At 35.7% G+C, this 25,708-nt stretch overlaps 1 protein-coding gene across 1 annotated transcript in view; it reads left to right on the top strand.

Moving 5' to 3' along the window:
• The window catches only part of PTPRQ (protein tyrosine phosphatase receptor type Q), a 99,806-nt gene that overhangs the window by 40,115 nt on the left and 33,983 nt on the right, over positions 1–25,708 (top strand). Inside the window, exons 25-30 of the mRNA XM_054632156.2 lie at positions 1,415–1,684; positions 11,425–11,757; positions 18,178–18,299; positions 22,010–22,196; positions 24,475–24,719; positions 25,338–25,404. Of these exons, the coding sequence (XP_054488131.2) occupies positions 1,415–1,684; positions 11,425–11,757; positions 18,178–18,299; positions 22,010–22,196; positions 24,475–24,719; positions 25,338–25,404 (1,224 nt within the window). The remainder of the gene's footprint in view (positions 1–1,414; positions 1,685–11,424; positions 11,758–18,177; positions 18,300–22,009; positions 22,197–24,474; positions 24,720–25,337; positions 25,405–25,708) is intronic.

Genomic DNA, 25,708 nt, shown 5'->3' with positions numbered 1-25,708 from the left:
GTCCTCATCTGAAATGAGAGGCTTACATGGCTACTATAAATCTTTTAATAGCAACACAGATAAAGGGAGGAAAATTAGATAGGTATCAGTCTTTGCAGATCAAAGCAATAATTCAGATCCCTGTGAAAATAACTGAAACATTAGCAGTATCAAAAGCAGCTGGATAAAAGATTGGCAAATGAACTGGAATTACATTAGACAAATAGAAATTTTTTAACTTTTTTTTTTCTTTTAAGAACTTATTTTAGGAAGGAAGCTAGCCACTAAAAGTGAAATACATAACATTCACTAAAGACAGCCTGTGGGTTTGTGAAACTGGCTGTTGTGCAAAACCAGTTTTTTTTGCACAACAAAACTTCTTTTCCAGGTCAGAGCAACCCCCCGACTTTGTAAGAGCTGTCAGTGCCAGGGAACAAGCATTGGTTAGGGGGCTCCCAGGTTCCTCTACACTGTTAGCAAAGGGAGCAGACCCCAAAATAAAAAGATCCCATATGATGACTACAGGTCTGCTAAGATCATGTTTCCAGTGAAGACTCTTTCCAGAACCAGTAAAGAAGAGTTTCTGCGGAAGAGTTTTACAGTTTATTGTACCAAAGAGTTACAACACTGTCAGAAATCTGGACCATCACTGAGCTGGTTCAGTTTGGCTGTTGGACTCCTGCAGCTGAATGGGGTGCTCTTCAAAAGCCATGGTCATCCGTCAGTTGTTTCATTTCAGACTGACATTCCATACTTGTCTTACTTTCTTTATTTCTCTTTAACCAATTGTTCATAAATAATTGCTCTATTTTCAAAGTGATTGTAGTATTTTCTACCTTCATTAATTTTTTATGAGTATTTTAAGAAATTTCTTTTGCTTCAACCAGCAAATAGATGGGAAACAATAAGTTGAAAGAACTGATATGAAAGCTCTGAAATCTGCCCAGTGACTTCTGTACAGAGAAATGTAATATATGGCCTGAAAGAAATAAGGCTGACAGATATATAAGAAAACAGATAAATAAGGAACTTCTACTGTTGATGCTGTTGCTATGTATATGTAGTAGGTATATAGAGTTTGTATACTGTGTATGTTATAGTACACTGTGTTTAAAAACACATGGGGGAAATATGAGCAAAAAGTTTTGTTGGGGAAACAAAACTGAAGCCCACAACTAGGAAGAAGCCAGATAGAAAGCCTCTTCTCTCTCAAGTACTAACAGCAGTCATATTCATAGCAGTTGGAAAGGAACCATCTAATGAGGACAAAGTCATAGTTTTGTTCTTTCAATGTGTTTTTTTATTAATTTGTCTGACACTGCAGTGTTTGACTCTTGCTATGAACACTGTGTCTGCTTCTCTAATGATACTGTTGTGTGATTACAGTTTTAGTTGCATGTGCATGTTAATCTTTGGTGCCTGTGTGTCCTTTAAGTGCCAGATGCTGTACAGAACATTCGCTGTATTGCAACGAGTTGGCAATCCATCCTAGTGCAGTGGGACCCTCCTGCTTCTGCCAATGGCATAATTACACATTACATCATAGCAGTCGACGGAAATTCTACAAATCTTTCATCTTCTGGTACACTGCATACTTTCAGAAATCTGCTTTCCAACGCTACTTATCAAATTAAAATAAAAGCTGCAACATCTGCTGGTGAGGGTGAAGAACAGATATGCAATGCCAGTACACTTCCAGAAAAAGGTAAATAATTATTCGAGTTAATTTTTTGCTTAATTTAAATGATGACTATGAAACAAGCAGGCATGGAAAAACTGCTTCAATACAGGCAGTTAAATCATTCTGTTGTTTAAATTTCTTTCTAATAAGGAATGAAGAGAAACAGGGCTTCCTCTTTGTCCTGTTATAGAACACACCTAGTGATGAGAATAAATTGCCATTTTTAAAAGCACAGCAAGAACAACTTTTTCTATGTGAGTTTGAATAGTTATTTCATTCATTTAGGTTTCTGTATAATATCTGCTTTGTTCCTAGAGTATTTATCATATTTGAGACTCTATGTCTGAAAAAATTTTTGGGAGTGAAATTTTTGTTGTTTTGCTTTTGCTAACTGGCAGTGGTATGAATTCAATGGCAATAAAGCTGTTCAGAATTCAGGAAATTGAGAAGAATTTAGCCTCTACAAGCAAACTTTGTAATAACTTTTCATGGGTAGGATTTTTTAAAGGAAGAAGGAAAATTGTGAGCTAAATCCAAAGAAAAATGTAGACAGGTTTTCTGGCATTGAAGTGAAAAATTTTCACCCAAAGTCTGTCTTCCTTTTTCTCTCCACACACACACTTCACACTTCACCTAATCTTGGCAGTGCTTTCACTTGACATGTGGAACATGGAGATGATATTCTATGCAAAATAGAATTAGTTCCATGTGAATAGCTGTGTACCTATCTTCTAAACTGAAAGTGGAGAGGAGCTCAAATCTGAATCCAGGAAGCAAAGGCCTGTTTCAGTCCTCCAGTCAGGGGTGATTGTTACTCTTGGGACTATTTCTTGGGATGTTTTTCTTCTTTGGTGATAGTTAAATATAAAAATTGAAAAAATATATTAAGCAATAAGCATCCAGATAAGATTTCATGTTTCATCTAAATTACAGGAGAAATTATTGAATTTAGTTTAGTTTTGTTTGTTTGTTTGTTTGTTTGTTTGTTTGGGGTTTTTTTTTTGTTTTTTTGTTTGTTTTGTTTTGGTTTTTTGTGTTCTCTTAAGTGAGATCGATTTATGCAATGGAGTTCAGTAGGTCTCTATTTCAGAAAAGCTGGATAATTAGAAAACACAGGGGTGGGATGGAGGAGTGCTACTGTACCCCAGAGGCTTAGAAACCAAACCGAGCTTTTGTAGTACTTTATTACTACATTTTTGAATAACTTTAAATATGAGTCGCAGCACTTGTATATATTTCAACAGAAAGAGAGAATTTTCTCAGATCTGGCAAATAATAAACACAAAACTCTGTGTCAGGAGCAAGGTTTTGGTTCAAATGACAAATGAAGGGGAGCAGCTCAGCTGTGCAGATTTGAGTCAGACATTGAACTTGGAGGAGCTCAGACTTACCCTTACTCTTAGATTCCCTGTTGCTAGCTTCCTGAGTGGCATGCACCTCCTCTGGGTCCCTCCTGTGGATCCCTCCACAAAGCCTTGGTCTTCCATTATGAGCTTTGATTTCCAAATTTCTTAAAATTAGACTTGTGGATGTGAATGTCTGAATGAATCTAGACCACGTCTGTGTTGTCAGCTGGACTACTGCTGCTTTGGTTCCAGATTAAATGGATGAGCTCCAAATGAGGACAAGCCCCTTGCTGGCATATTTTGGCCAGCATTGTGAAAATAGCCAGGGTTGTACTTTGATGACTGCCCCTCCTCATGATACAGTCTATCCCACTAAAGCCTGGCCACATCTGTTATTTGAACTATGATGTGGCATATTCATACACATTTCTGATGAAAATTTTCTACCTAAATTGGCTTCCTTGTCAACAGTTCCCCTACAAATGCTGCCAATTTGTGATCCCTGATAGTCCCCTTCTGTCCAGAACCTTGGCAATTTAAGACTTATGCCCGGTTCATCTGTCCTCTTGTTTGCTCAGAAACTTCTGTTCATCAGCAGGGCTCAAAATCCAATTTTGAAAAGGCAAAGGCATTGTTTAAGTATCAGACATGAGCATACTCTTACTCAACATTTTACAGTGTTGGCTGGAAATAATGTAGTGAGCTGAGCTGCTGTGTTCAATGTTAGATACATGTTCCTGCGTTTCTGGACATTTCTCAAATGCAGTCAGAACACTCAAAGATTTCTTTTACACCATGGCTGCTGAGGAGCCAACTCTCAGAGCCAGAGCAAGACTGAACCTGGACATGGAGTTCAGACTTTGAGATAGCTGCCTAGGAGGGATGTTACCCTCTGGTAACAGAGGAGAACAGGAGATTTCCTTGGATATTGGAGGATGGGGGAAAGGCTTCTAGCAGTGTTAAAGAAGCCTGACACTTCTTTAGAGAATTAACTTTTGAGAAAGTTGATTGTTGGGATTTCTGAGAAATTTGGGAGTGGATATTAATTAGTCCTTGAGGAAAGACTGCGAAAGCTGTGGATTAACCATGGGCTTTAGGGAGAGACTGGTAGTGTCCTATGGTCCATGTTATAAGGAATTGTGCTAGCAGGGGAAAAAAAAAACCCACTTTATTACACTCTTTATTTTGTAACATTTGTTTCATGTGTCTTATCACTAGGAGCTTTCCTAAGTGAAGGATTTATACTATAACACATGTACTTTTTGCCACAAACTCTGCACTGACCCTTTCTTGCTTTGTTGTTGCTTAGTCATATTTACAACAAACTAGTTATTATTAGGACATTTCCTTAGCTGTGTGTTTGCATGAATTGTTTTGTAGTGACTGGATACTAGGAATTGGAGATTCATGGATGGGAATGGAAACAGTTTTATAGCTGTTGTCAGCTTCTTATTTATGGTGGTCTAAGATTAGTCACAGAATATGTAGCCAGCACTGAGTCACTGACAATGCATTTATTTCTGACATAAAGTGAAATCGAATTTGGCTCAGTGTCTCACTGCATAGCATTTGACCTTTAAATTCTTGGCAAGATTGTTTGCCTTTTTTGAGGTAAATTTGTTCATATCTGGGTACAAATAAACATCAATCATGAAACTTAAATTTATGAGGAGATTAGTAGTGTTTTTTGTCTAATCTAGCTCCATTGTCATTGTCCACCTCTGCCAGATTGCAGTATGTTATAAAAGCTCTCAGCTTTGTAGTGATAGTATTAGTTTGTGATTAAATACATTATAAGGGATATGAAAGATACTATACTATTCATATATATGCATAAATGAGTTAGGATTTTATGACTGAATATATATCCTTGGATTATTTTCAAGATAATGCACTTATTAAAATGAAATTTCATTAAGGTTGAAAGAATTTTTAGAAGCAAGAGACAGCCATTAAACAGTAGGAAACTTCTCCAAAAGGCAAACTAAATCTGTGAATATTCAGTTAACTCACAAATCTGGGACAAGTGTAACAGTCATTCAGTTTACAATAAAAACAGAACAATTAAAAAAACACTTGAGGTATGCAAAGCTTGATTAATAAAAAGAAAACTGCTTCTGCTTTAAATATTTTCATTTAGATTTTACTTTATAGACTTTTCACTGTTTTCTGAGAATATTAATCATATTGATTGCAGTACTAAGACACAGAGAGTAATTTCCCCACTTCTCCCCCTTACTGCTAGTCATACCTGATATTATACCTGAACACAGTCTAAGAATAGGTTGAGGCCCCCACTGTACTCGGGTACAGTCCTTACCATTTGTTTTCTGCTAAACAGAGGTGCATTCATGATGACTTGAATTTAAAAGAAATATGGTTATGGCTAGAAATTTGCCCAAGAAGCACTTTTTCATTTAATTTGGTCTTCATTTTCCAGGCCATTAACTTGTAGCTTTACACAGAAGTATGCCTTCTGAATAAAGAAGAGTAGTGCCAAAAGGAATTGGTGATGGGAAAGTTTCTCAGGTCTTTTGGTGTGGAGGTGGCAAACTAGCATAATCTTTTGTTACATGTGCACAAAATGTCTTTACACTCTGCCCTCGAAAGGTTCTGGATTTGTATCTCCAGTATGCAGGTTCCCACTGGAAAATGTGGGCTTTTTTTAATCAAGACCTTTGAGAAGCACAAAGCATAGCAAGAGCTTAAAGCCTTCTTCACATCCAAGGAAATGCTGTTTCCTTCACCATAAATCCTTTTCTCAGGATTTGGCAGTTCATGACAGCTCTGAACTGGAGTTACATGATTTTCCTCATTAAGTAGTGAAGAAAATGACAGATGACCGTGATGCACTGGAAGAATATTTAAACCCATGCCCTCAAGGGGTTCTTAGGGCTGCAAGTAGGATGTGCAGTGCAGATGGTTTGCCCTGGTTATCCTGAGGAATCAGCCTGCTGAAGAGCCACTGTATTGGAAATGGCAGAGCTTCAGTGTCCCCTGTCACTAATGCAGAAAAGGGCGGTGTGTTTCACATGTTCAATCCCTCTGCAAGTTCACATTTTGAAATTGTATTAAAGTAAAATCATCCAGTAAAAATTTCAGAGTGAATTCTTTGAAACATTTCTTTCCAAGATGACTAATTTTTTTCCCAGATGTAATTTTCTTTATGTCATTTGGACTTCTTTACATCTTATGATTGGTTGTCTGGTCCAAATTTAAGTTGATGGCTTTTAGGTTGATGGAAAATCTTCACTAGAAAAATGCAGTATCACTTGGTTGCTGCCAGTGAAATTGTACTGGTGTGATTTTTATAAGAAGGTTGATAAACTAGATGATTCATATAGCTAAGGATAAAGGACTTTTTGTCTTTTTTTGTAGGGACTAGGTCAACTCTGCATTACTATATAAGAAATGGTGGTGACATATATGTACAAAGCTGTCATGGATAGCAACTACAGGTCAAACACAAATGTTTACTGAATAGCAGACTGTTTTAGTTTAATGGAAGGCTGAACATTTAAGAATTGAGTACAGGTAGCTTTTCACTACTCTTTTTTAGTTTAAAGAAGTGCATTTCTCTCTAGATTTGCATGATTTTATTTTTCAGTACTTAGATCCCACAGTTGGACACTGAGTTTTCTAATGTGCTAAGGGCTGAGAAACATGGTCCATAGAGGCTCTTTTAAGACGTGCTCTCAACTGTGCAATTTCCTTTAAAGCATGTCTGATAATGTCAGTCCCAAGTCATGGGAAAAATAGTCTACAGTTTTTTATATTTTTATGTTAGCAAAATAATTTGAGTCCTATTCATGATGTACTTATTCATACTGAGCAGGACTTTGTATCATGATGACTCCTCCTGAAGTTAGCATTCTATACTCAATTAGTATTTAGTATGATCAGGGTTATCAGCTTAACCCATGGAACTCATTTGTGTAACTAAGCTTTAAAAATTTAATGGAGATAGTCAGTAAGAATATTTCTTTTCAGTTATTTCTGTTTTCTGAAGACTTTTTTTGGTGTGTGCCCACTGCTGTCGGTTCTACTTTGTTCTTCACTTTCCTCCTATTGACGCTCTTAATTCCGCCCTACAGACTTCTAGGCTGCCGCAGTCCTTTTCATCCAAACTCCAGCTACAAGCAGCTGTTCTGTAGGCAGGCTTTTTTTTATTAACTTTGTTAGGAACTATGCCATATCATATTACTGTCTTCTCTTCACAGCCTGTGCAGCTGTAGTTGTTGCTTTCTACAAAAGTCTCCACAGAACGCCATAACCTCCCTTTTCTCAGTAGATTTGTGTATGTGTCCTTTGCTGCCCTCAGGTTATCTTTGCATTGTGAATAAGGTGTTTTCTACCAAGTGTTTTTTGTTAGTTTAAACCAGTTCTGCTGGCCAATTTTAACTTGATATGAGTCTTTCCACTCTGCTAGTGCTTTTTCTACCAAGCATTTCCTTTTATTTATGTTATCAATTAAAAACTTACTCCAGAGCAGTCCACCAGCTTTGGAAGGACTGATTCGAATTGTAGCCAGACAAGCATAGGGCTGAGATCTGCCAAACTAATTTCTATTTAGGTGTTTAACTTTCTGTCAACTTCAGTGAGAGTTCAGTCATGTAAATAGGTTTTAGGAGCTTAAAATCCCATGCGGATCTGATTTCAGTTAGTTTGCATTGAAATTTAGGAATCATATGAACAATGGGAGATGAATCTGAAAATACCTCATTCCTCTTCCATTCCAGAAACTGAATTCACCAGCATTTCATGGTTAGCCTCTCTGCCAGCTCCCTGGCTGGCTTTCAAAAGCTGAATTAGAAGCTATTAAATGGAAAATTAGGTGGAGTACATTGCACCAAATGTTTTAGACTTAGAAAAACTCCCTACTCCCAGAGATAGTTGAATTATAGCAAACATAATACAATAGGGAAGGACTGTGAGATATGTGATGAGACTTAAGGGATCCTATGTATGATTCTTGGGAAATTTAAACTTGGAATTAGGACGAGAATTTCCACTAGCCAATCAGAGAACAGTTCTCAGCAATTAGTTTCTTACAATACCACAGCCATAACCTTTCTCATGCCCTTTCTTTCAGAGCACCTTTCTGGAAATTTGGATTAATAATACAATTCCCATTAGGTACATATCAAATTGTCAGTGTATAAGAATCAATAATAAGTCTTTATACAGTTCCAATGTAACCTGAAATAATAATTGAAAAATATGCAGTTTCTGGCTTCCATAATTTTTAGTGTGAACAGTGATCACTTCATCATAGTTAAGTCATGTTTAGAAAATTTAGACAAGCTGCATGATTACTCTAGGAAGCATGGAATGATTTGTTCAAATCAGTACCATCTGTGGAGAGAAAAAGTTGGGGGAATTTTAGTCATTCTTGAGGAATGGAAATCTGATTCTCCATGCTAGAGTAATTGTAATCCTCTTTGTATCTGTAACCCAATAGCATAGCTGTCTTGAAATTGTCTCTGAACACAATCACCAAGTTCAAGAGACACTGTGCCACTGGGTGTCACTGCTCTTCACTGGGGCCCTAGGACCAAACATCTTTGATCTGCTCCAGTTTCAGGTCACATCTTTTCATTTGTTCCAATGAGTGATTACATTTATGTTTGATTTGCCTAGATAAGGAAAGAGACAAAATTAGCTGGATTTTAAACTGACTAACATTTAAGGCTCTGACTCCATTTCAAAAGTCTGTCTAGGGAATGAGAGAGAAAATTTTACTGTGAATTCTGCTGACTGACTCTTGATTTTTGGGTTAAAAATATTTTGTTTATATAGGTCTTCATAAACTGGAAAAAAGATGACAGAAAATAGTTATCCAAGCTTTTGTATCAAAGAAGAAATGCTTGTCTGATTGTCTGCTATCAGGATACCTGCAAGTTTATCTTTTAAAATGGTGGTTTTCATGTAGTGTTACTTACTGGGGTAATCCCAGGTGTTACCTTCAGCCTTGTGAAGATAATATGTATAGGCATCCTCAGCAGTAAGTTGGAAAAAGGACAGATAGAAAGAGAAACATCATTTCTCTGCCCTCCATTCTTCCCCCACTTTCAGTGAGTTTGTCTCTTTTCCAAATACAAGGAAGGCTCATAGAGGCTGGATTTATTAGAATTTTGTTAGTCTGCCAGAGAGCCCACAAATCAAAGCCACCACCATTTTGCCTGATACAATTTCTAGTTCTGTGAAAGCCAAGTGTCTTTTCCTTCTTTACTGCAAAATTGCTAACACTTGGTTATTTTTGATGTCATCATGCATGTTGAAAATAAGGGAACCAGGTATTCTCCTTAAGAAGGAAAGGCCACCATAGTGTCTAGATCATGGGCATTGCTCTTCCTTTGTCTGTGACCAGCTTCTTTAACCTGCTTTGTTTTAGGTGCAGAGACTGCAGTTGTGCTAGCCAGGGCTTAACCAGCTGCACATTTCAGCAAGTGAAAGTATATATTTCCACCTTCCTACTAACACTCAGCAGCTAACCAGTTACTATCTGCTTTATGACAAACCCTAGTATCTGTATTGGAATATAGCCCAATAGTTAGTTTTCTATTCTATCCCACATTTTATCATTATCGTATTTGAGTGTGTAAGAACTCAAATTTTTGCAGTATCTTAACAGATATTAACAGCTTACATTACAACAGAATAGAAGATTTATGGAAGAAAAATACAGGTATTTTCTACTAACCATGTAGTGTTTCTCTGCCTTTATTTTCCATAAAGTCAGTAGTTGAACTAGGACATTTCTTATAATTTACAAAAATAGCTAATACAGCTTATATAGTTTTTATGACAATATTGCAGTTATTTTTTTGAAAGGGGGTAAATTAGGTATTACATCCCCAAATCTGAGCAAGCAAGAATGGTACTGCATGTTTTGATATTTTTTACTACTTTCTGTACTTATATTCATGCTAATAGCAGCAGAGAAAAACAAGTTTAATTTTGATTTGGAGTATGGAGTATGGAGTATGATGATGGAAGTTGTCTTTAGCAAAGATTTTTTTAATATAGTTTGGTTTTGTTCTGTGTCTGGTTAGTGTGTAGCAAGATGGGGGCCTATGGGGCTGTTGCATGTTGGGGTGTTGGGTACTTGTGCATGAGAGCTCAGTGGAAGAACAAGAGATGGCCTATGGTTCTTTGCCTACTCCCTCTCCTGCAGACTCCACCTGCTTTGGGTTCATTTGAAGGGATTTTAATTTCTCAACCTTTTCATCAACACAGCTTTGTCTGATTCAGAATTTATATTTCTTGTAAATATCCATATTTAGTGGAGAAGATTTATCTTATTATATTGTGATACTTTTAATAAACAAATTGTTGCAGACAAAAGCAAACATCAGATATTCCCATAGGGCTGAAAGAAAAGAAAAAGGAGGGTTTTCTCTTCCCCAGTAACGTTGGTCTGGGATCCTTTTCCTCTTTATGTAAGCCTTGGGATTTCTTCAGTTTCAGTTTGAGGATGTATGATGTGTTTTTCTTTTACCAGTGATACCTCTTCCCCCAAAGACTCTAAAGCACTCTTTAAAGCTATGTGCACACAGTGATTTCTGAGCTGATTTTTCTGCACAGTTTTTTGCCATAGAGAGTATTAGTATTATCTTACAGAGTCTTAGAGATAATATTAGCTTTCTCTATGACTATGTGATATAGCACAAAACCATATGTTCAACTGGTCTGTGAAATCTGGGAGTATGCTGCTGACTCAATATAGACAGAGTAAATGTGTGTACATGCATATATATGTACATATATGCACTGCTTCTGTCTCATGGACGTGAATATAACTTCATATAAATAAGTGGAAGCAAAGTTTGTGGGAAGTTTATTTTTTATCTTTTATTCAGCTCTTTCTCTTAATGTTCTTGTAAAGCACTGCTATAATGCCAGACAAACATATCACATGTATTGATACTTCTCATTCAGAAGGTGAAAAAGGAGATTTACAAAACTTACCTTGATGTGTTGTGTGAGGATTTCATATATTAGCAAGAGAGACGGAGATACATGAGTATTTCTAAATAAGGGCTGAAGAACCCCAGTTAGAACGCATAGTAAAACATGCTATGTGTAGCATAGAAAAATAACTGTGTAATATTCCCTCCATTAGCTGAGACAGTGCCCCAAAAGTAGCAATAGAAATGTCACATCTCTCTACACTGGTCCTACATCCCATGTCTGCAAGAATTTTTTTTTTTTTCAAAAGCTATAGTAAACATATGCTACCTAAATATGTACACTGTGATTTATGCCATTGGAAATATTGCTTATTAAACATATTAATTTGAATCTTGGTCTTTAGATATGCTTATTAAAATATGTTTTCAACAGTGGAGAAAAGTTGTATAGTTGCAATCACTTTTCATTCGAATTAAGGTCTCTTACAAGTGTTTTAATCTATAGTTCCTAGTGCACCCAGAGATATTGTTTTTTCCAATGTGCAATCAACAAGTGTGACCTTGCATTGGAGATCACCAAAATCTATCCTTGGCTACTTTCAAAACTACAAGATTACCACACAGCTACAATCCATCCACTGCAGTGACTGGGAGGCTATGGAATGTATTGAATATGAGATGCATCAGTATTTACATGAAAATGTCATGGATGGCTGGATAGAAGACACAGTGTATGAACTGAAAAAATACAGATGGTACAGATTTGCTGTTGCTGCCAGTACAAATGTTGGTTATGGCAGTTCTTCACCTTGGATTTCAACTCAAACCCTTCCTGGCTGTAAGTAAGGATGTCTGCCATGTCTCATAATGCTATAACAATGTGATGTTCATTTAAATAACAAGAACTCTTGTTGAAGTTATTTCTTCATAGACCTATAATACTGGTGAAGTCAATAAGGATTTATAACTACTCTTGACCTACTATATATATATATATATATGTATATATAAATATATATATATAATATAAATTGTGTGGTAGGTATACATACCTAATACTTACTAATATTTCAATGTATTTTGTGTACTCTTTTATATTTACTGCTTAACCAACAGTATTTCAATCCTCATGTAGCTGTACTACATGTGCAGACTTGGTAAGTCTGAATTTTTGCTGGTATGAGTTGATATGCCATTTTTCAATACAATTTCACCTGTGGGGTGTGCCAATGAAAAAAGTATTCTTTTAATTCTTTGACTAAAAGTCTGTTCATTAAGTTGTAAAACTTTCCTGAAATGCTGTTGTGTGTTTTTGGCAATGAAATTTAAGCAATAGTTTCTGAGGGATTAAGATTTCTTTCTAAAACCATATGCACCTACAGAGTTTACTAATCAGAGTAGCCATGAAACATGTACAGGATTGCCTTGACACACATTAGAACTCTCATGCCTCAGCTGAGGATTTAAGTTTCCAAGTAAGAGAAGAGGTAGTTGTCATAAATAAGTCAGCACCAAATATTTGAGAGAAGGGGACATGAAACATAAATTATTTAGGCAGTTGTCATGGGAATATATTATCTTCCCTACCAGTTTGCAGCCATCCTAGGACAGAGAATACCTGAGATCTGGCCTCTGTAGAACAACTGAGAATCACCATGGATAGCCTGACTTAATCACAGCTCTAATCACAGTAATTTCCCCTTTCAAAATAATAATAATAATAATAATAATAATAATAATAATAATAATAATAATAATAATAATAATAATAATAATAATATAGCTACCAGGTACTTCAAGAGCTGTGTACCAAGGACTACTCAGCAGTCCAGATATTTGCCTTGTCCCACTCAGGTTTTTATAATCATGTGATGTGTGGACACTGTGATAGTAAACATCATAACAGCCTGATTTTTTTATAAAGCTCAGAAGTAGTCCTTTGGATTGAGAAGTGCTGGAATCAGCTGCAGAGTCATTCTCATGTGCACTTACTTTCTTTGTCTAGTGACTCATGAGGAAGCTCTGCCTGTAACTCAGTGCAACATTTTAAATTAAGGGAAAGAAAAACCCAACAAACCCAAATGGAGCAGAAAATAGATAACAGAAGTTCTCCACAACTTGAGCAACTCTTGAGCCAGCAGCTCTGGGGAGATTTCGTACTATCAAAATGATAGAACTCAGCTGCTGATGTATGCAAATACTTAAAAAAATTGTTGTGGAGTTAAAAAAAAGTTAGGGATTTAAACTGGAAGGGGAAGCAGATAATGAAAACACATATAATTGCATACAGTTAGGATGCTTTTTATGATTTCCTCTTCAGAGAGTGATGATTTGGTATAAGAGAGACTACTTTCCTATCCAGCCCCACTGAGAAGATGGTAGATCAAAGTATAAACATCTCAATAGACTGCATGAGCCCTTTCTATTCCAATTCAGTGCTATTCTCAGCCACAGGTCCTCTGTGTGTTCTATTAGATAGTTTACAAGTGGTGGGGTAGAAATTATAAAGGTTCCACCAGTTCTTCCAGCCCAGTGTCTGGGGCTGCTGACCTGTATCCGTGGTGATGGAAGTAGGCAGCAATGAATTTCCTGTGACTTAGGCTGGTGACACATCAGGAGATAAGCTGCCTATAAAACACACTGCTGTGGAGTCAAGGCAGAATGGCACTATTCCAAATGTCATGTCTGGGCACTGGTCTTTTTCTGGGGTAATGGCAATCAGCTGAGGAGGAAGAGGAAGACAAAGGTGACATGACACCTCTGAGTAGCCAGCTGGCAGCACTGTCGTGCTTCAGCAGTGCTAGGAGCCTCCATGAGCACTGGCTGATCTTTAGCAAGAGCAGGTTTCTAGGTACCTCATAATTTTCAAAGCCTAGTTTTTAAAATTGCTGTTAAAAATCCCCTCAGTTCTGCTCTTTCTTTTGCAAAGGCTACATAAGCCTATAGCAGGAAAGAGCAATTCAGAATGCACCAAGCAGAATCAGCACTCTGGGCAGCCTTGTAACAGAAAACAGGTGTTGATCTCCCTCTCCTTTCCCTCATGAACAGGGCCAAGCATCCTCTGGATTAGCCTGCTGATACACAGCCAATATACTTGGTCTGTTAGGGCTTAAGAGTGCTTAGCTGCTATGTAAAATACCCTGAGTACTTAGCCCATAAAATCAATGGGAGTTGTGTTTGCACATTTGAGGGCAGAAGTTAGGCACTGTTTCACTTGATTTTCAAGAAGTGCCTCTGTAAGACATTGTTTCTACCAAAGGTAAAGTTACCTTTGTTGTGAAATAATAGCTTAAGGATTTTTTTCTTCATAATTCATTGGGTTCTCAGAAATTTGTGTTTCTCTCAAGCCTAAAGAAAATATTCACCTATCATATTCAGAAGGTTATTTATTATCATATTCAGGAGGAGCATATAAGGTGAAAACTGTTAGACTCATTTCCCAGAATATAAAGAGAAGAAACCTCAAGAGCAGCAGAAATTACATAAAATAATTCCTAAAAGTTTTTTACAAGTTCTGAGGATTTGATTGTTGTGCAAAAGCAGAAATACCTAAAAATTCGGACTATCCAGGGTGTAAGGTGAGGATCTTAGCTGTTTTTTTCAGTTGTTCATTATGAAGAAAAATGTAAGGCTATAGGAATTATTTTCAAGATTCTCTAACTTATTTGCAAGTCTCAAACAAAAAACAATGTCAGTGTTCTGCACTGAGAGTGGTTATAAAGTTACTCTGAAAATACTACGGATTGCTAATGCAGCCCAGTTCTCACATCACACAGACAAACTATTCAGCCTTCCATCCTGCAGATTAATCTCACAGGAATTGTCTTACTGTCTCATAAAGTAGTGTGATGGCACCATTATTACTTAGCTGATTGATTGCCCAAGAGCCAAATCTATTCTACAAGATTAAATATTTCCATCATAACTTAGATTTATATAGTTACCAGCACAGAAGATCACAGTGTTGTATCACAGTAAGGGAAAGGACAAGAAATGTTTTCCATAGCTATGGAAACTTTGTTCCCTCACCCCTACACTTACCCCAAGTTTCACTATTACATTTATGAGGAGAACAAGATTGGCTGAACTTAGGTTTTCTGAGAGAGAAATAATCGTGGAGGGTCAGTGTTAGATGGAAAATGAATGACACAAAATGAACTGGCCTCATTTTGGATCTCATACAGTTACACAATGCAATGCTTTTTGGTCAACTGCCAAGTCCCCTAATGCCAGGATACACTGAGGTACAAAGGAAAATCCCAGATGTTTGAATGTCCCATGAAGGCCAGGACATACAAGCATGGGGCAGAGGGTTATGCTTCTCTTTTCAGTGCCTTCTTTCCCAATCCCTGCTGATACCCAGTTGCTTGGTACTATTAAAGAATGTTTCTGTGTGATGAAAAGTAATGAGATTTCACGTCTTGTTATGTGTTCTTTCTTCTGGAAAGCTTTGCCTGAGAGAATGTGTTTCTCTTTGTTACATTTCCTCAAAAGTAAATGTTTGAAAATAATTATGGGCTAATATAACTGTTCAAAACTACATAAAAATAACCTAGATGGTTAAAAATTAAATAACTGAAGCCCACACTTTATTTTTGCTGGGACAGGGAAAAAAAGGAGCTGATCCTAACCAAACTGGCAAGCATGAATTTCTGTTAGAAAACTGGAGTATTCAGTCTTATTTTTGAAGATTATGCTAAATGATGGGCTATCCAGACTTATCTTCAAACTAACACACTTAACTGCTGCCTTAGCATCAGGACACAGATGGATGGGAAAGATGACCCTGACCTCCATAAGACCCACATTCCTGTGCAAGGATAGAAGCATGATAATCAGGAAATGATGGTTATTAGTTACAGAAAATGCATTATTGTGAAAACCAGGAGAAAAGTGCTTATGAGAGGAAGTGATTGGATTATGGGGGAATGAGAGAATAAGACTAGGTCATTTCTCCAGAGTAAATTGCTGTGATTTATAAGAGAAAGGGGGTAGTGATATCATGGCTTCATACTGACCAGATTCATTTCACAAACAAACCTAAATCAGAATGCGGCAGTCATCCACTGAATCAAACACAGATTAAAAAAAGATGCTTTTTGTAAGACATAATACATGTCAGATACCTTTCATTTTCTGGTTTTCCCCCCAGTTATACAAGTAATTTCAGAAAAAATATTCCTACATTTCAGTATGATTTGGTTAATGTCTGATATTTTACTTTGCATAATGAAAATAAACCATGTATTAATATTTAGATGTACTTTAGACAAGTAACTAAATATAGCATACTCAATCAGAATTTTCTTGCAAATATCTACAAATGCATCAAATATAAACTGCATATGGAAATTAACCATATAAGTAACTGCAGACTGCATAATTTGTAGATGAGATTATGCCTTAAAATTATTTCACACCATCTAATGCATAACTGCAGAGTCCATTCCATTAGTTCTATAAAAAACAATGGAAAATGGTCATTGGAAACTTGGTTCGTATGAAAACTAAGGCCAAGAAGCTGTATGTATATATATATAAATATATATAATTTTATACTGTTTTTCAGAAATTTCCTTTTGCAATAAAGCTGATAAATATCATTGCCATAGTTACTAGAAGCATTGTTTACACTGAAAGGGTGTTTGGTAACAAGCCTGACATGCATTATCTGAAAAACAGAATTTGTGCTTTTTCTAATTTTCAGGGACAATGCTTTCCCTTATTTTGTTTTATCTTTTGTAGCTCCCCACTTAACAGCCAGCCTTCTCTGAGCACTCTCCTCTTTTGCCACCCTTCATGTGCGCTCACAGTTCATTCAGTTACACTCCATTCATTTGTTCCATGCTCTTCAGTATTTCTGGGGACTGCTTCCAATGGTTGAATTTGATCCTGCCTATAAAGTCTTGTATATTCCTGCTAATCCCAGCACGGGAATCTAATTCCTGTATCCAACATCCCAAATTCATTTTAGCACCTTACCTAATCCCAAATATTTCGCTTTTATTCTGCAACGATGGTGCCAAATTTTCACCTCCATAGTGCAAAATTTTATTATTTTCCTCATTAATCTTTCACAGATAACTGCAACAGCTACATACTTCTTTCCATATTCTTTTCTTTTTCCTACCCTGTGCTCTTCCTGAAGAACTAAGTAGCCTCGTACATCCTCCAATTTCTTTCCTCATTTAGCCCTCTTACCTAATGATTAATAGTGGAAAACTACATATTCATGTGTTAATCTTGTTTGAGAAAAGAGACTGCATCTTCTGATTAGCATAGGTACAATCGCTTTAGTAATTTTTTATAAGATACTGCTGACTGATATGGATATTTTTGTGGTAGATTGAAAAGAAGGCACAATGAAGTCAGGTTGTGGAAATACGCACAAATACTTTTTTGTTTTTTACCAGGCTGCTCAGGGATACTTTCCACAGTTGTCTTTTTTTTGTAGTGCATCCAAAAGCAAGGCACCCTGGAGCCAAGTTCTGTGATTATCTACAAATCTGTTGTCATTCTATTCCAAATTTCATTTCCATGAAATTTAAATGGTTATTATGAAAAAATAATACAATTTGCTGAGAATTGCTGAGTTGTTATTATGATTTCATAAATTTCTTTTTCATGAATAAGACATAGCTAGGTTAATTCACATATCACCTCAACAAATGGAAATCTCATTTCTCAATGTGAGCATTCTTGCCCTCTTGCAATTCTTACCACTTCTTTTGTTTGGGTTTTCTGTATTTTCTCAACATGCTAAGAATAAATTGAAAGGAAATGCAGAAAATTACTTCTACTTCTACTTTCTGATACTACTGGAAATTTTTTCTAGCATTCAGAATTTGATGTCTTTTCACAATTTCTTGTTCTTGGAATGATTCATTTGACATAAGCAAATATATTATACTTGACTATTTGTATAAATATTTGCATATATTATGCTTGTGTCATGTGAAATACTTATAAAGAACTTGTAATTAAATAACCGTATAATCTCAATTTGAAATGAAGTCATAGGCAGTCCATACTCTAGAAAAATTGTAGTGGTTATAATGAAAGATGTATTTCTAAATCACATGGTGTGACTTATATATGAGAAAAAGAGAAAAATTATAGTTATTTAAGCAGTGTGTAATCTTAATTGTGAGATAAAGTTTTATTTTCAAACCTCTACTGGCCATTAAAATTATACTGGGTTATTTTTTGTGCACTTTGTTGGCCATGATTCATTCACATACACTTTTTTTTTCTACAGCTCCAGATGGTCCTCCAGAAAATGTGACTGTTTTAGCTACATCTCCTCACAGTATTAATGTCAGCTGGAGTGAACCTGCCATCATTACAGGACCAACGAGCTACCTCATAGATGTTACCTCAGTAAGGCAACCCTGTTTTACTCAGTGCTTATACAGATGGCTGGGGATATCAATACCACAGCAATAGAAATTGCAGAACAGACATAATGGGTTGAAAACCATTTAAGTGTGTCTATTTCCACAGAAATTCCACATAAGAATTAATTGTACATTTATTCATTTATTAATAGCAGATAAAATAATTGGTTCATATTAAAAAAATGTGCTAATAAGAGATCTTGGAGGGAAAAAAGTGTATCTATAAATGCACACAGGAGAATAGTAGTTGAGCTTAGTGGAAGTGGACCTCTTTTTAACCATAATGACTTTTTCTTCTTCAAAGGAAGGAAATGTTCATCACAGTGATTTTACAAACCAGAGTAGAGAGCCTAGCAAAAGGAAATTACTTGCACCAAGTTACACAGCACCAGAGGGCAAACCTGAAAGTCAAGCTAGATTTCCCAATTTGCACTTGGCGCTCTGTCCATCAGATTAGTCCTATTTTGGTAGCGCAGTAATAACACTTCTTTTTCCTTGATCTTTATAACCAAAAAAAGCTGACATAAGAGGAAAACTCTGGTGGCTTTTCTCTTTTCATCCTCTACTGCGCTTACAAAACGCCTTAAACCCACCATTAATAAATCCCATTTCCTGCCCTGTGGCAAGATAGGCATCTTTCTAAGTTCAAGCCCATGAGAAGTAGAATATAAGTTCCATGTTCTGCCAGGAATTATACAGACAGGGCTGTAAGTGAAAATAAGAAGTAGCTTACCAGATGTTACCTAGGCAAAGTTGCTGTTTACAGTTTCAAAAATTTTTAATCATTCAGTTTGATAGTAGGAAAAAAATTTAAAGTCTACTTCAAACTATTTAAGGCCTTTAAACACAAAGTTAAGTTTTCTGAGAAGAGAGTAAGACTATGTGTGTATATTTAATTTTTCTGAATCTGTCATAAGGATTACTGATCTGCTAATATATTAATGCTGAGCTATTTCTGCTATAAAAATGTCTAAGGAGATCAGTAAAAAAATAGCAAATATTTTTAAGCTACTCAGAAAAGTTACAAGAGAGAGTAATGTGTAGTCCTGTAATCTTCTCTTCCTCTAAGTTCATTGTACAACATCCAGAGAAAAATCTGCTCAGTTCTGAACATGCTTAGTGCAGCAGTAGAATGGCAGGATGAAGGATGTATGGCAAGGGGAGGACTTACAGGGATGATTGCTTGGCCCAACGGGTAGGTCACTAAAAACTATATAGCAAGTTTTATTTCCTCTCTAATAAATTAAGAGAAGACTTCTTCCTTGTAAAAAATTCCTGTCATTTTTGACTAAGCATCATTTTAGTGCATCAGGAGGGGAACATTTCATGGTTTTTATAAAACTTTAAAATTAAGTTTTCAAAGCTTGAATTTTTTGGGATTTAATATTTTAACAATTCGCATTGAAACAATTTCCTCTCTGACTGATAATTCCAAAGTTATCAATTATATAATCCCAATCTACACTCTAAAAATATTATAAATAGTATAAATAAAAAATATTATAAATAGTATAAATACTATTATAAATAGTATAAATACCTTATCAATATAAGTTATAATAAAATTCCTGAAGGAAGATAATCTACGGAATGTTCTGTGTGAACTTGCCAGCATTTGAAAAGAACTTAAAAACTGTTTTAAATCTTCAGTTTGGAGGACCAATTTTTACAAAGTGAATTTTTTGGGTTTTTTTCAAGGCGTATTTCAGATAACCAGGTTTATGTTTATGGATTCCCTGTAATTAGATGTTGTCAGTCTAATGACTGGCACTACAGGTGCCAGTTCTGGAGAATGTTAGTAGACAAACCTCTTCCTTCCTAAAGACCAGTAAAGCTGTCCCAATCTTTTTCAGTGAAATTTTTAGTATATATTTTATTGTCCCAGTGGGAAAGTTTTATGAAGACTCCAAATTCCACAAACTTCCAGTATGTGTAATTTTACTTGTTCTTATTCTCAGCTGAGTATCTTTAAATATTTATAAAAATAGCATCATAGAACAGAATAATTCAGATTTCTCCTCTGTTATATACTAAAAGTTAATAAGTAGTATTCATAACTGAATAGGAATATTAGGATTCTGCTTAAATTACTAGGATGTGCCTTGCAGCTTTAAGGATCAGAAAAGATAAAAACTACTCCATTATTTTTCCTCCTAGTCATGTTTTAGTTTGTCGTACTATAATTCTGAATAAGTACTTCTGAATAAAATATTCCTGGAAATAGGTAAGGAAAATGGAACTTAACCATTAAAATTCATGGAGAATAGAAATAAATTTAATGATGTAGTGCTGTGATTGTACTTTAGCTGTTGGATAAATATTTATATGCCAGATTCTTGATAGTCAGAAAGAAGAAAATGTTTCAGCTCTTGATGGCCATCCCAGGAAATGAATGTCTGTGTAATTCATCAGAAAGTTTAGTTCAGGTTAATTCTCAGTGGGGATATATGCCTATCTGTCAAATAAATTGTATGCTTGAGCTGTTCTAATGTTTTATCAGCTGCATTTAATACAGATTTTGTTCAGTGGGAAAACTACTGTACAGCTACCTAATTCTCTTTTCAAATTACACACTGAAGAAACAATAATAAAAACATTATTAACTGAAGCAGTGGGAATATACATAAATACAATTTTGTAATTGATACTTGATGAAACACTAGAAAAGTACCCATTTTTTCCTTTTTCTTGTTTTTGAAGATACCATTAGAAGTGATTAATTGGATATGAAGTTCAATACAGGAGATTTTTCTACAGAACTACAGATTATTTGAGATGTAAAGATGAGAGGTGTCCACAATGTAATTCAACCTGTAGCCTGCTCTAACACAGAAACAAGTGTACCTAAAATATTCCTCAAGAATTATTCGTTGTCTTTTTCACATAATATCCAGTGCTGAAAATTGCTCAGCAACCCTCAATATATTATTTTAGCTTATAACTAAATTCATAGTCATGGTTTTAGTTACATTTTTAGGTATATCAATGCAGATTGTGTATTTTTTAATTCTTGTTGGTTTTTGTGTAAGTAAAATTTCTATTTATATTCTTGTGAGCACTGTAAATAGTGGTTAATCTTCAGTTTATTAACACCTTTTTTATATTTTAAAGTTATTACTAGGTCTCCTATAGTCCACCTATTTTTAGAATGAACCTTAAAGCTTTCCAGGTTTTCTGCTGGGAGGATTAATCCTTCCCAATTCTCTCATAAAAAAAGAGCTTCTATTCATAAATCCAAAGAAGAATTGCACCTTCCACTGTTGTATCAACATTATATATTGCTGCCCAAATTTCTAATTGTATTCCAAACAATCTTCTGATATATAGATGTTCATCTTCTGGATCTTTGCCTAGTTTGATGCCTGTTTCAGGTCACTATAATTGCCTTGGCCCAGTGTCTCCAAATTGGTTCCTGTTTGCTTGGGGTGAGACAGCACCAACCAAAGAGCCCATTCCCTTATCCACAAACTACATGAAGTGCCAGAAAGGCAGCATATGGCTTAGATGGGAGTGTATTCCCCAGCACAGCTTTGTACACTTGGGATCCAGAGACTCCTTGTGAACCCTTCTATATAACTACTTAGGGAAGTGGAAGAATAAAACTTAAATAAGATATTCACGTAATAATTTCCTGCTTTTGCTGTTTCAAGCCTTGTAACAACTTTTTTTTTAATATTTTACTGTTTTTTACAGGTGGATAATGACAACTATAAAGCTCAATTTTTGAAGACAAATGAGGAGGATAAAATCTTAGAAATTTCTGATTTGAAGGCATTTACAAGGTATTCTGTAGTGATCATTGCCTTTACGGGGGATGTTAATGCTGCAGTCCTAGAAGGCAAGCCTAGTTCCCCTGTAATTGTCTCCACTTTTGAAGCAGGTTTGTAATTTTTTTTCTACTTTATACAGATCAAAATTCACAGCTTTTCTTTAATTTGACAAATACGTGAGGACTTTAAACACAATGTGGGCTTTTAATACAGATTTGTTCTCACAATATTTTTTCTTTAATATTTAAAAAGATGTCAGACAACAAAAAAGGGATGGTTATAAATAATATTTACCTTCAGTTATGCTGGATCCTATCTTGCTCCATGTAAAATTTGGCTATGTGGAATACAGCCAACTAGATTACTTCTATGGGCAATGAAGAGAGAGGTTCTATCTATAACTTACTATATATATATGAGATACCTGTCTTAATCAGGGATGACTCCTTTGTGGAGGTACCTGTTAAGAGACTACTGAAAACTTCACACAACATCCTTGGTTTTGGTGCAAAATTTAAACATAAAAAATTAGGTGAAGTGAATCCTACCATTTATAAGAGGTATCTGTGCAGACTTGAGGACATTATCTGTGTATTCTCTGTGGAAGGAAGTTGCTAGTGAAGGCCCATAGGAAACACTGCTTGAGTTAGCTGTTCCACAGATTCTAAACAACCTGGAGTCTGAGCTAGATATTAAGGTGGCAGAAGTAGATGATGCTGTAAAGTTAGTCAGAGAAATAAAACTGAGATTAGATGTTAAAGAAAATTAGACAGCATTTGCATTTGCTTAGAAAGCTATAAATAGTACAAAAATATAAATATGTACATGGGGAAAATTTAGTCCTAACTTTACATACATAGATCATGGTTATGGTCTGTCTACTCTCTTTGCTGTTTTTGAATTGTTGTTCATTGTTTAAACCAGTAATCAAGCAAAGCACTAAACCTATTTTCTCAAGAGGTATTGAAGTTATGTTTCATTCAAACTAATTATCACTTGTGTATAAAACATAATTACCTCATCTCTAGAGGGTCTGCTGCAGAATAACTTTTTAGTTATATACTCAGGTTAGTGTCAGTTTTAAATGTACTACACTGTGACTTTTATTTATCATTTATCTTTCCTTTGATGTATGAAAACCCAAGGTCCCTATTGATATGATACTATATGTATATGTATGTGTATAGATTTGGATTATATAGATATAGATATAGATATAGATATAGATATAGATATAGGTAATCTCCAATGCTTTAAGTAAGATAAATTCTAATGATTTCATTACCTATTTCTATGCCTGGAAGATCATATGCTCTTGTGCTGTAGAAAAAGATGTGGCTATGTGGTAGCTGGGTCTATGCTGAGACAGACAGCATCCTGTGGTATCTTTTCTGGTAGCTCTCTTTCTTATATGAATATGTGATACATTAGGAGGTGCAATAACTTTGGAGAGGAACAGGTTTATTTTTTTCCATCTCATTTCATCTGGTTTGTACAGCTTAGCATATGGCTTTGTTAGGACCAGTTGACACAGACTTACTGCAGAGAAGCCTCAGTAAGCATTTGTTGTCTGGTATAAAAAACCTGGGAAATAGGACAACTGCATCTAAATCCTTGGCTGAGGGAATATGTTTACCTTCCATCGTTTGATTTCACTATTTAGAGGTCACGCCACATACTTGTCTGCTCAGGTACAGCAATAAATATTTAGCTGCCTGGAAAGAATGTTACAGCCTTTTCCTTCAGATAGGGACATTGGGAAAATGATTTATACCTTTGCTGTCTTAAGAAGAAGCTACTGGAATCAGCAGTTGACAAGATACTGCCTCCAGGAAAAATGCATGTTGTGCTTGTGTCTGGGCGTCAGTGGAAAAATTTTCCTAAAGATTTAGTTGTGAAAAGCAGAGACTCTTAGGAGCACAGTGGCTTGCTTATATGTTGGGAGGGAGCTTGCTGTTAACAGAGGAATACTCTGCTGTTTTCAGAAAGGAATACTCACTGACTCTTGCTTCTTGCTTGTCAACTTGTGCAAGGATTTGTCAGCCCCAGATGTGTTTTGAGGTATAATGATGCTTTCAGGCTTTTTAAATAGATAATGAGGAAAAAAATTTCTGAGTAGAGACTACTGAGTTTTACCTAATCATTACTTTAAAAGTTTGTAGCATTCAGTGCCATCATTAAGAAAAGGATTTCGGTAGATATTTGACTTTTTATTGTGTTTATGAATATTTGCACATGCACTAAGAATTAGAGATTTTTTAATTCAACCCAGAAAATATCAATGAAATAATACTGATATGCAAAAAATATAATTTTAATTTTTCAGGTTTTGCTCTAATAGTAATAGTAGTAAACTGATTAAGTGGATCATTGAAATATTTATTTCAGTGCCTGAAGACCCACCTAACAACATAACTTTTCAGAAGATACCAGATGAAGTAACAAAATTCCAAGTAACATTTGTGCCACCATCTGAACCAAATGGAAATATTCAAGTGTATCAAGCTATGGTTTACAATGAAGATGACCCTGCTGCCATCCAGATCCACAACCTTAGTGTCATTAAAAAAAAAGATCAGTCGGTCACTGCCATGATAGAAGGACTAAAAGGAGGACATACCTATAATGTCAGCGTAAGAACTGATACATTTGTTGGGCAAGGGGGGGGAGTATTTCTTTTTCTTTGATATAAGAATGAGATTAGTTTGAAACCTTGGCTGAATATGAGATTTTCATGCCAAGAATGTTAGCTGGGGTGCAAAGAGAGGTAAGTGTGAGGAACAAGGGGAGCAATGAACAGGATGGAGCAAGTGGGAGCAGGATGCATCACTGGTCTGGATGACCAGTTCATGTAGCAAAGCAATTTGTGACACATAGTTACAAGCACAAGACTAAATTTCTCTCTTAATTCCAGTACTGGCATTGCTCACTGGACATGAAAGGTCCAGTTCTGCAAGGGGATCTTGCTAGAAGTATGTGCATGAAGTACTTTGAAATAGTCAGAGGCTGGGACACAAGACAAGGAATGATCATTCTTTGAGTGAACTTACTTACTCCTTTTTTAAGAGTTCCGTCATAAGCAATGAAGTGTTACCACACTTAGGATTTCAAAGCAATATAAAGTAAGTTCTAGCCTAGTGTGAATGACAAAAGGAGTGTTTCAGCTTTTATTGTTGCTACAGATATATCCAGAATTGTCAAATATGAAGCTATTACAATACTCATTAAAACAAATGTTTGGTTTTTTTAAGGTGTATGCAATTAATGGTGCTGGTGCAGGGCCAAAAATTCAATTGAAAATAACCATGGATATCAAAGGTATGTCCCATAAACTATGCTGTATCTGAAATTTCTATAAATTCTGAAGAAATTGCTCTTCCACCTGTGATTACACAGCTGTGTGCCTTGAGCTAGTTTTTAGGGGATGCATAATGTAAGAACAGGAATGTATAATTGATCCCCTTGAATTTTAGTGTTCAGTTTTGCCGATCATTTGCTATTTGTATCAGAAGCATACTGTCAAACACATGCAGACTCATTGAAATAATCATATCAAGTTCAATATTTCAATCACTATCAGCAAACAACTTAGGATATGACATAGGAATAGCTAAGTATGCAG

Source organism: Agelaius phoeniceus, chromosome 5, assembly GCF_051311805.1.
Source record: "Agelaius phoeniceus isolate bAgePho1 chromosome 5, bAgePho1.hap1, whole genome shotgun sequence".
NCBI classification, from domain to species: domain Eukaryota; kingdom Metazoa; phylum Chordata; class Aves; order Passeriformes; family Icteridae; genus Agelaius; species Agelaius phoeniceus.
The sequence above is the reverse complement of the archived record's forward strand: the minus strand, read 5'-3'. Positions and strand labels throughout refer to the sequence as shown.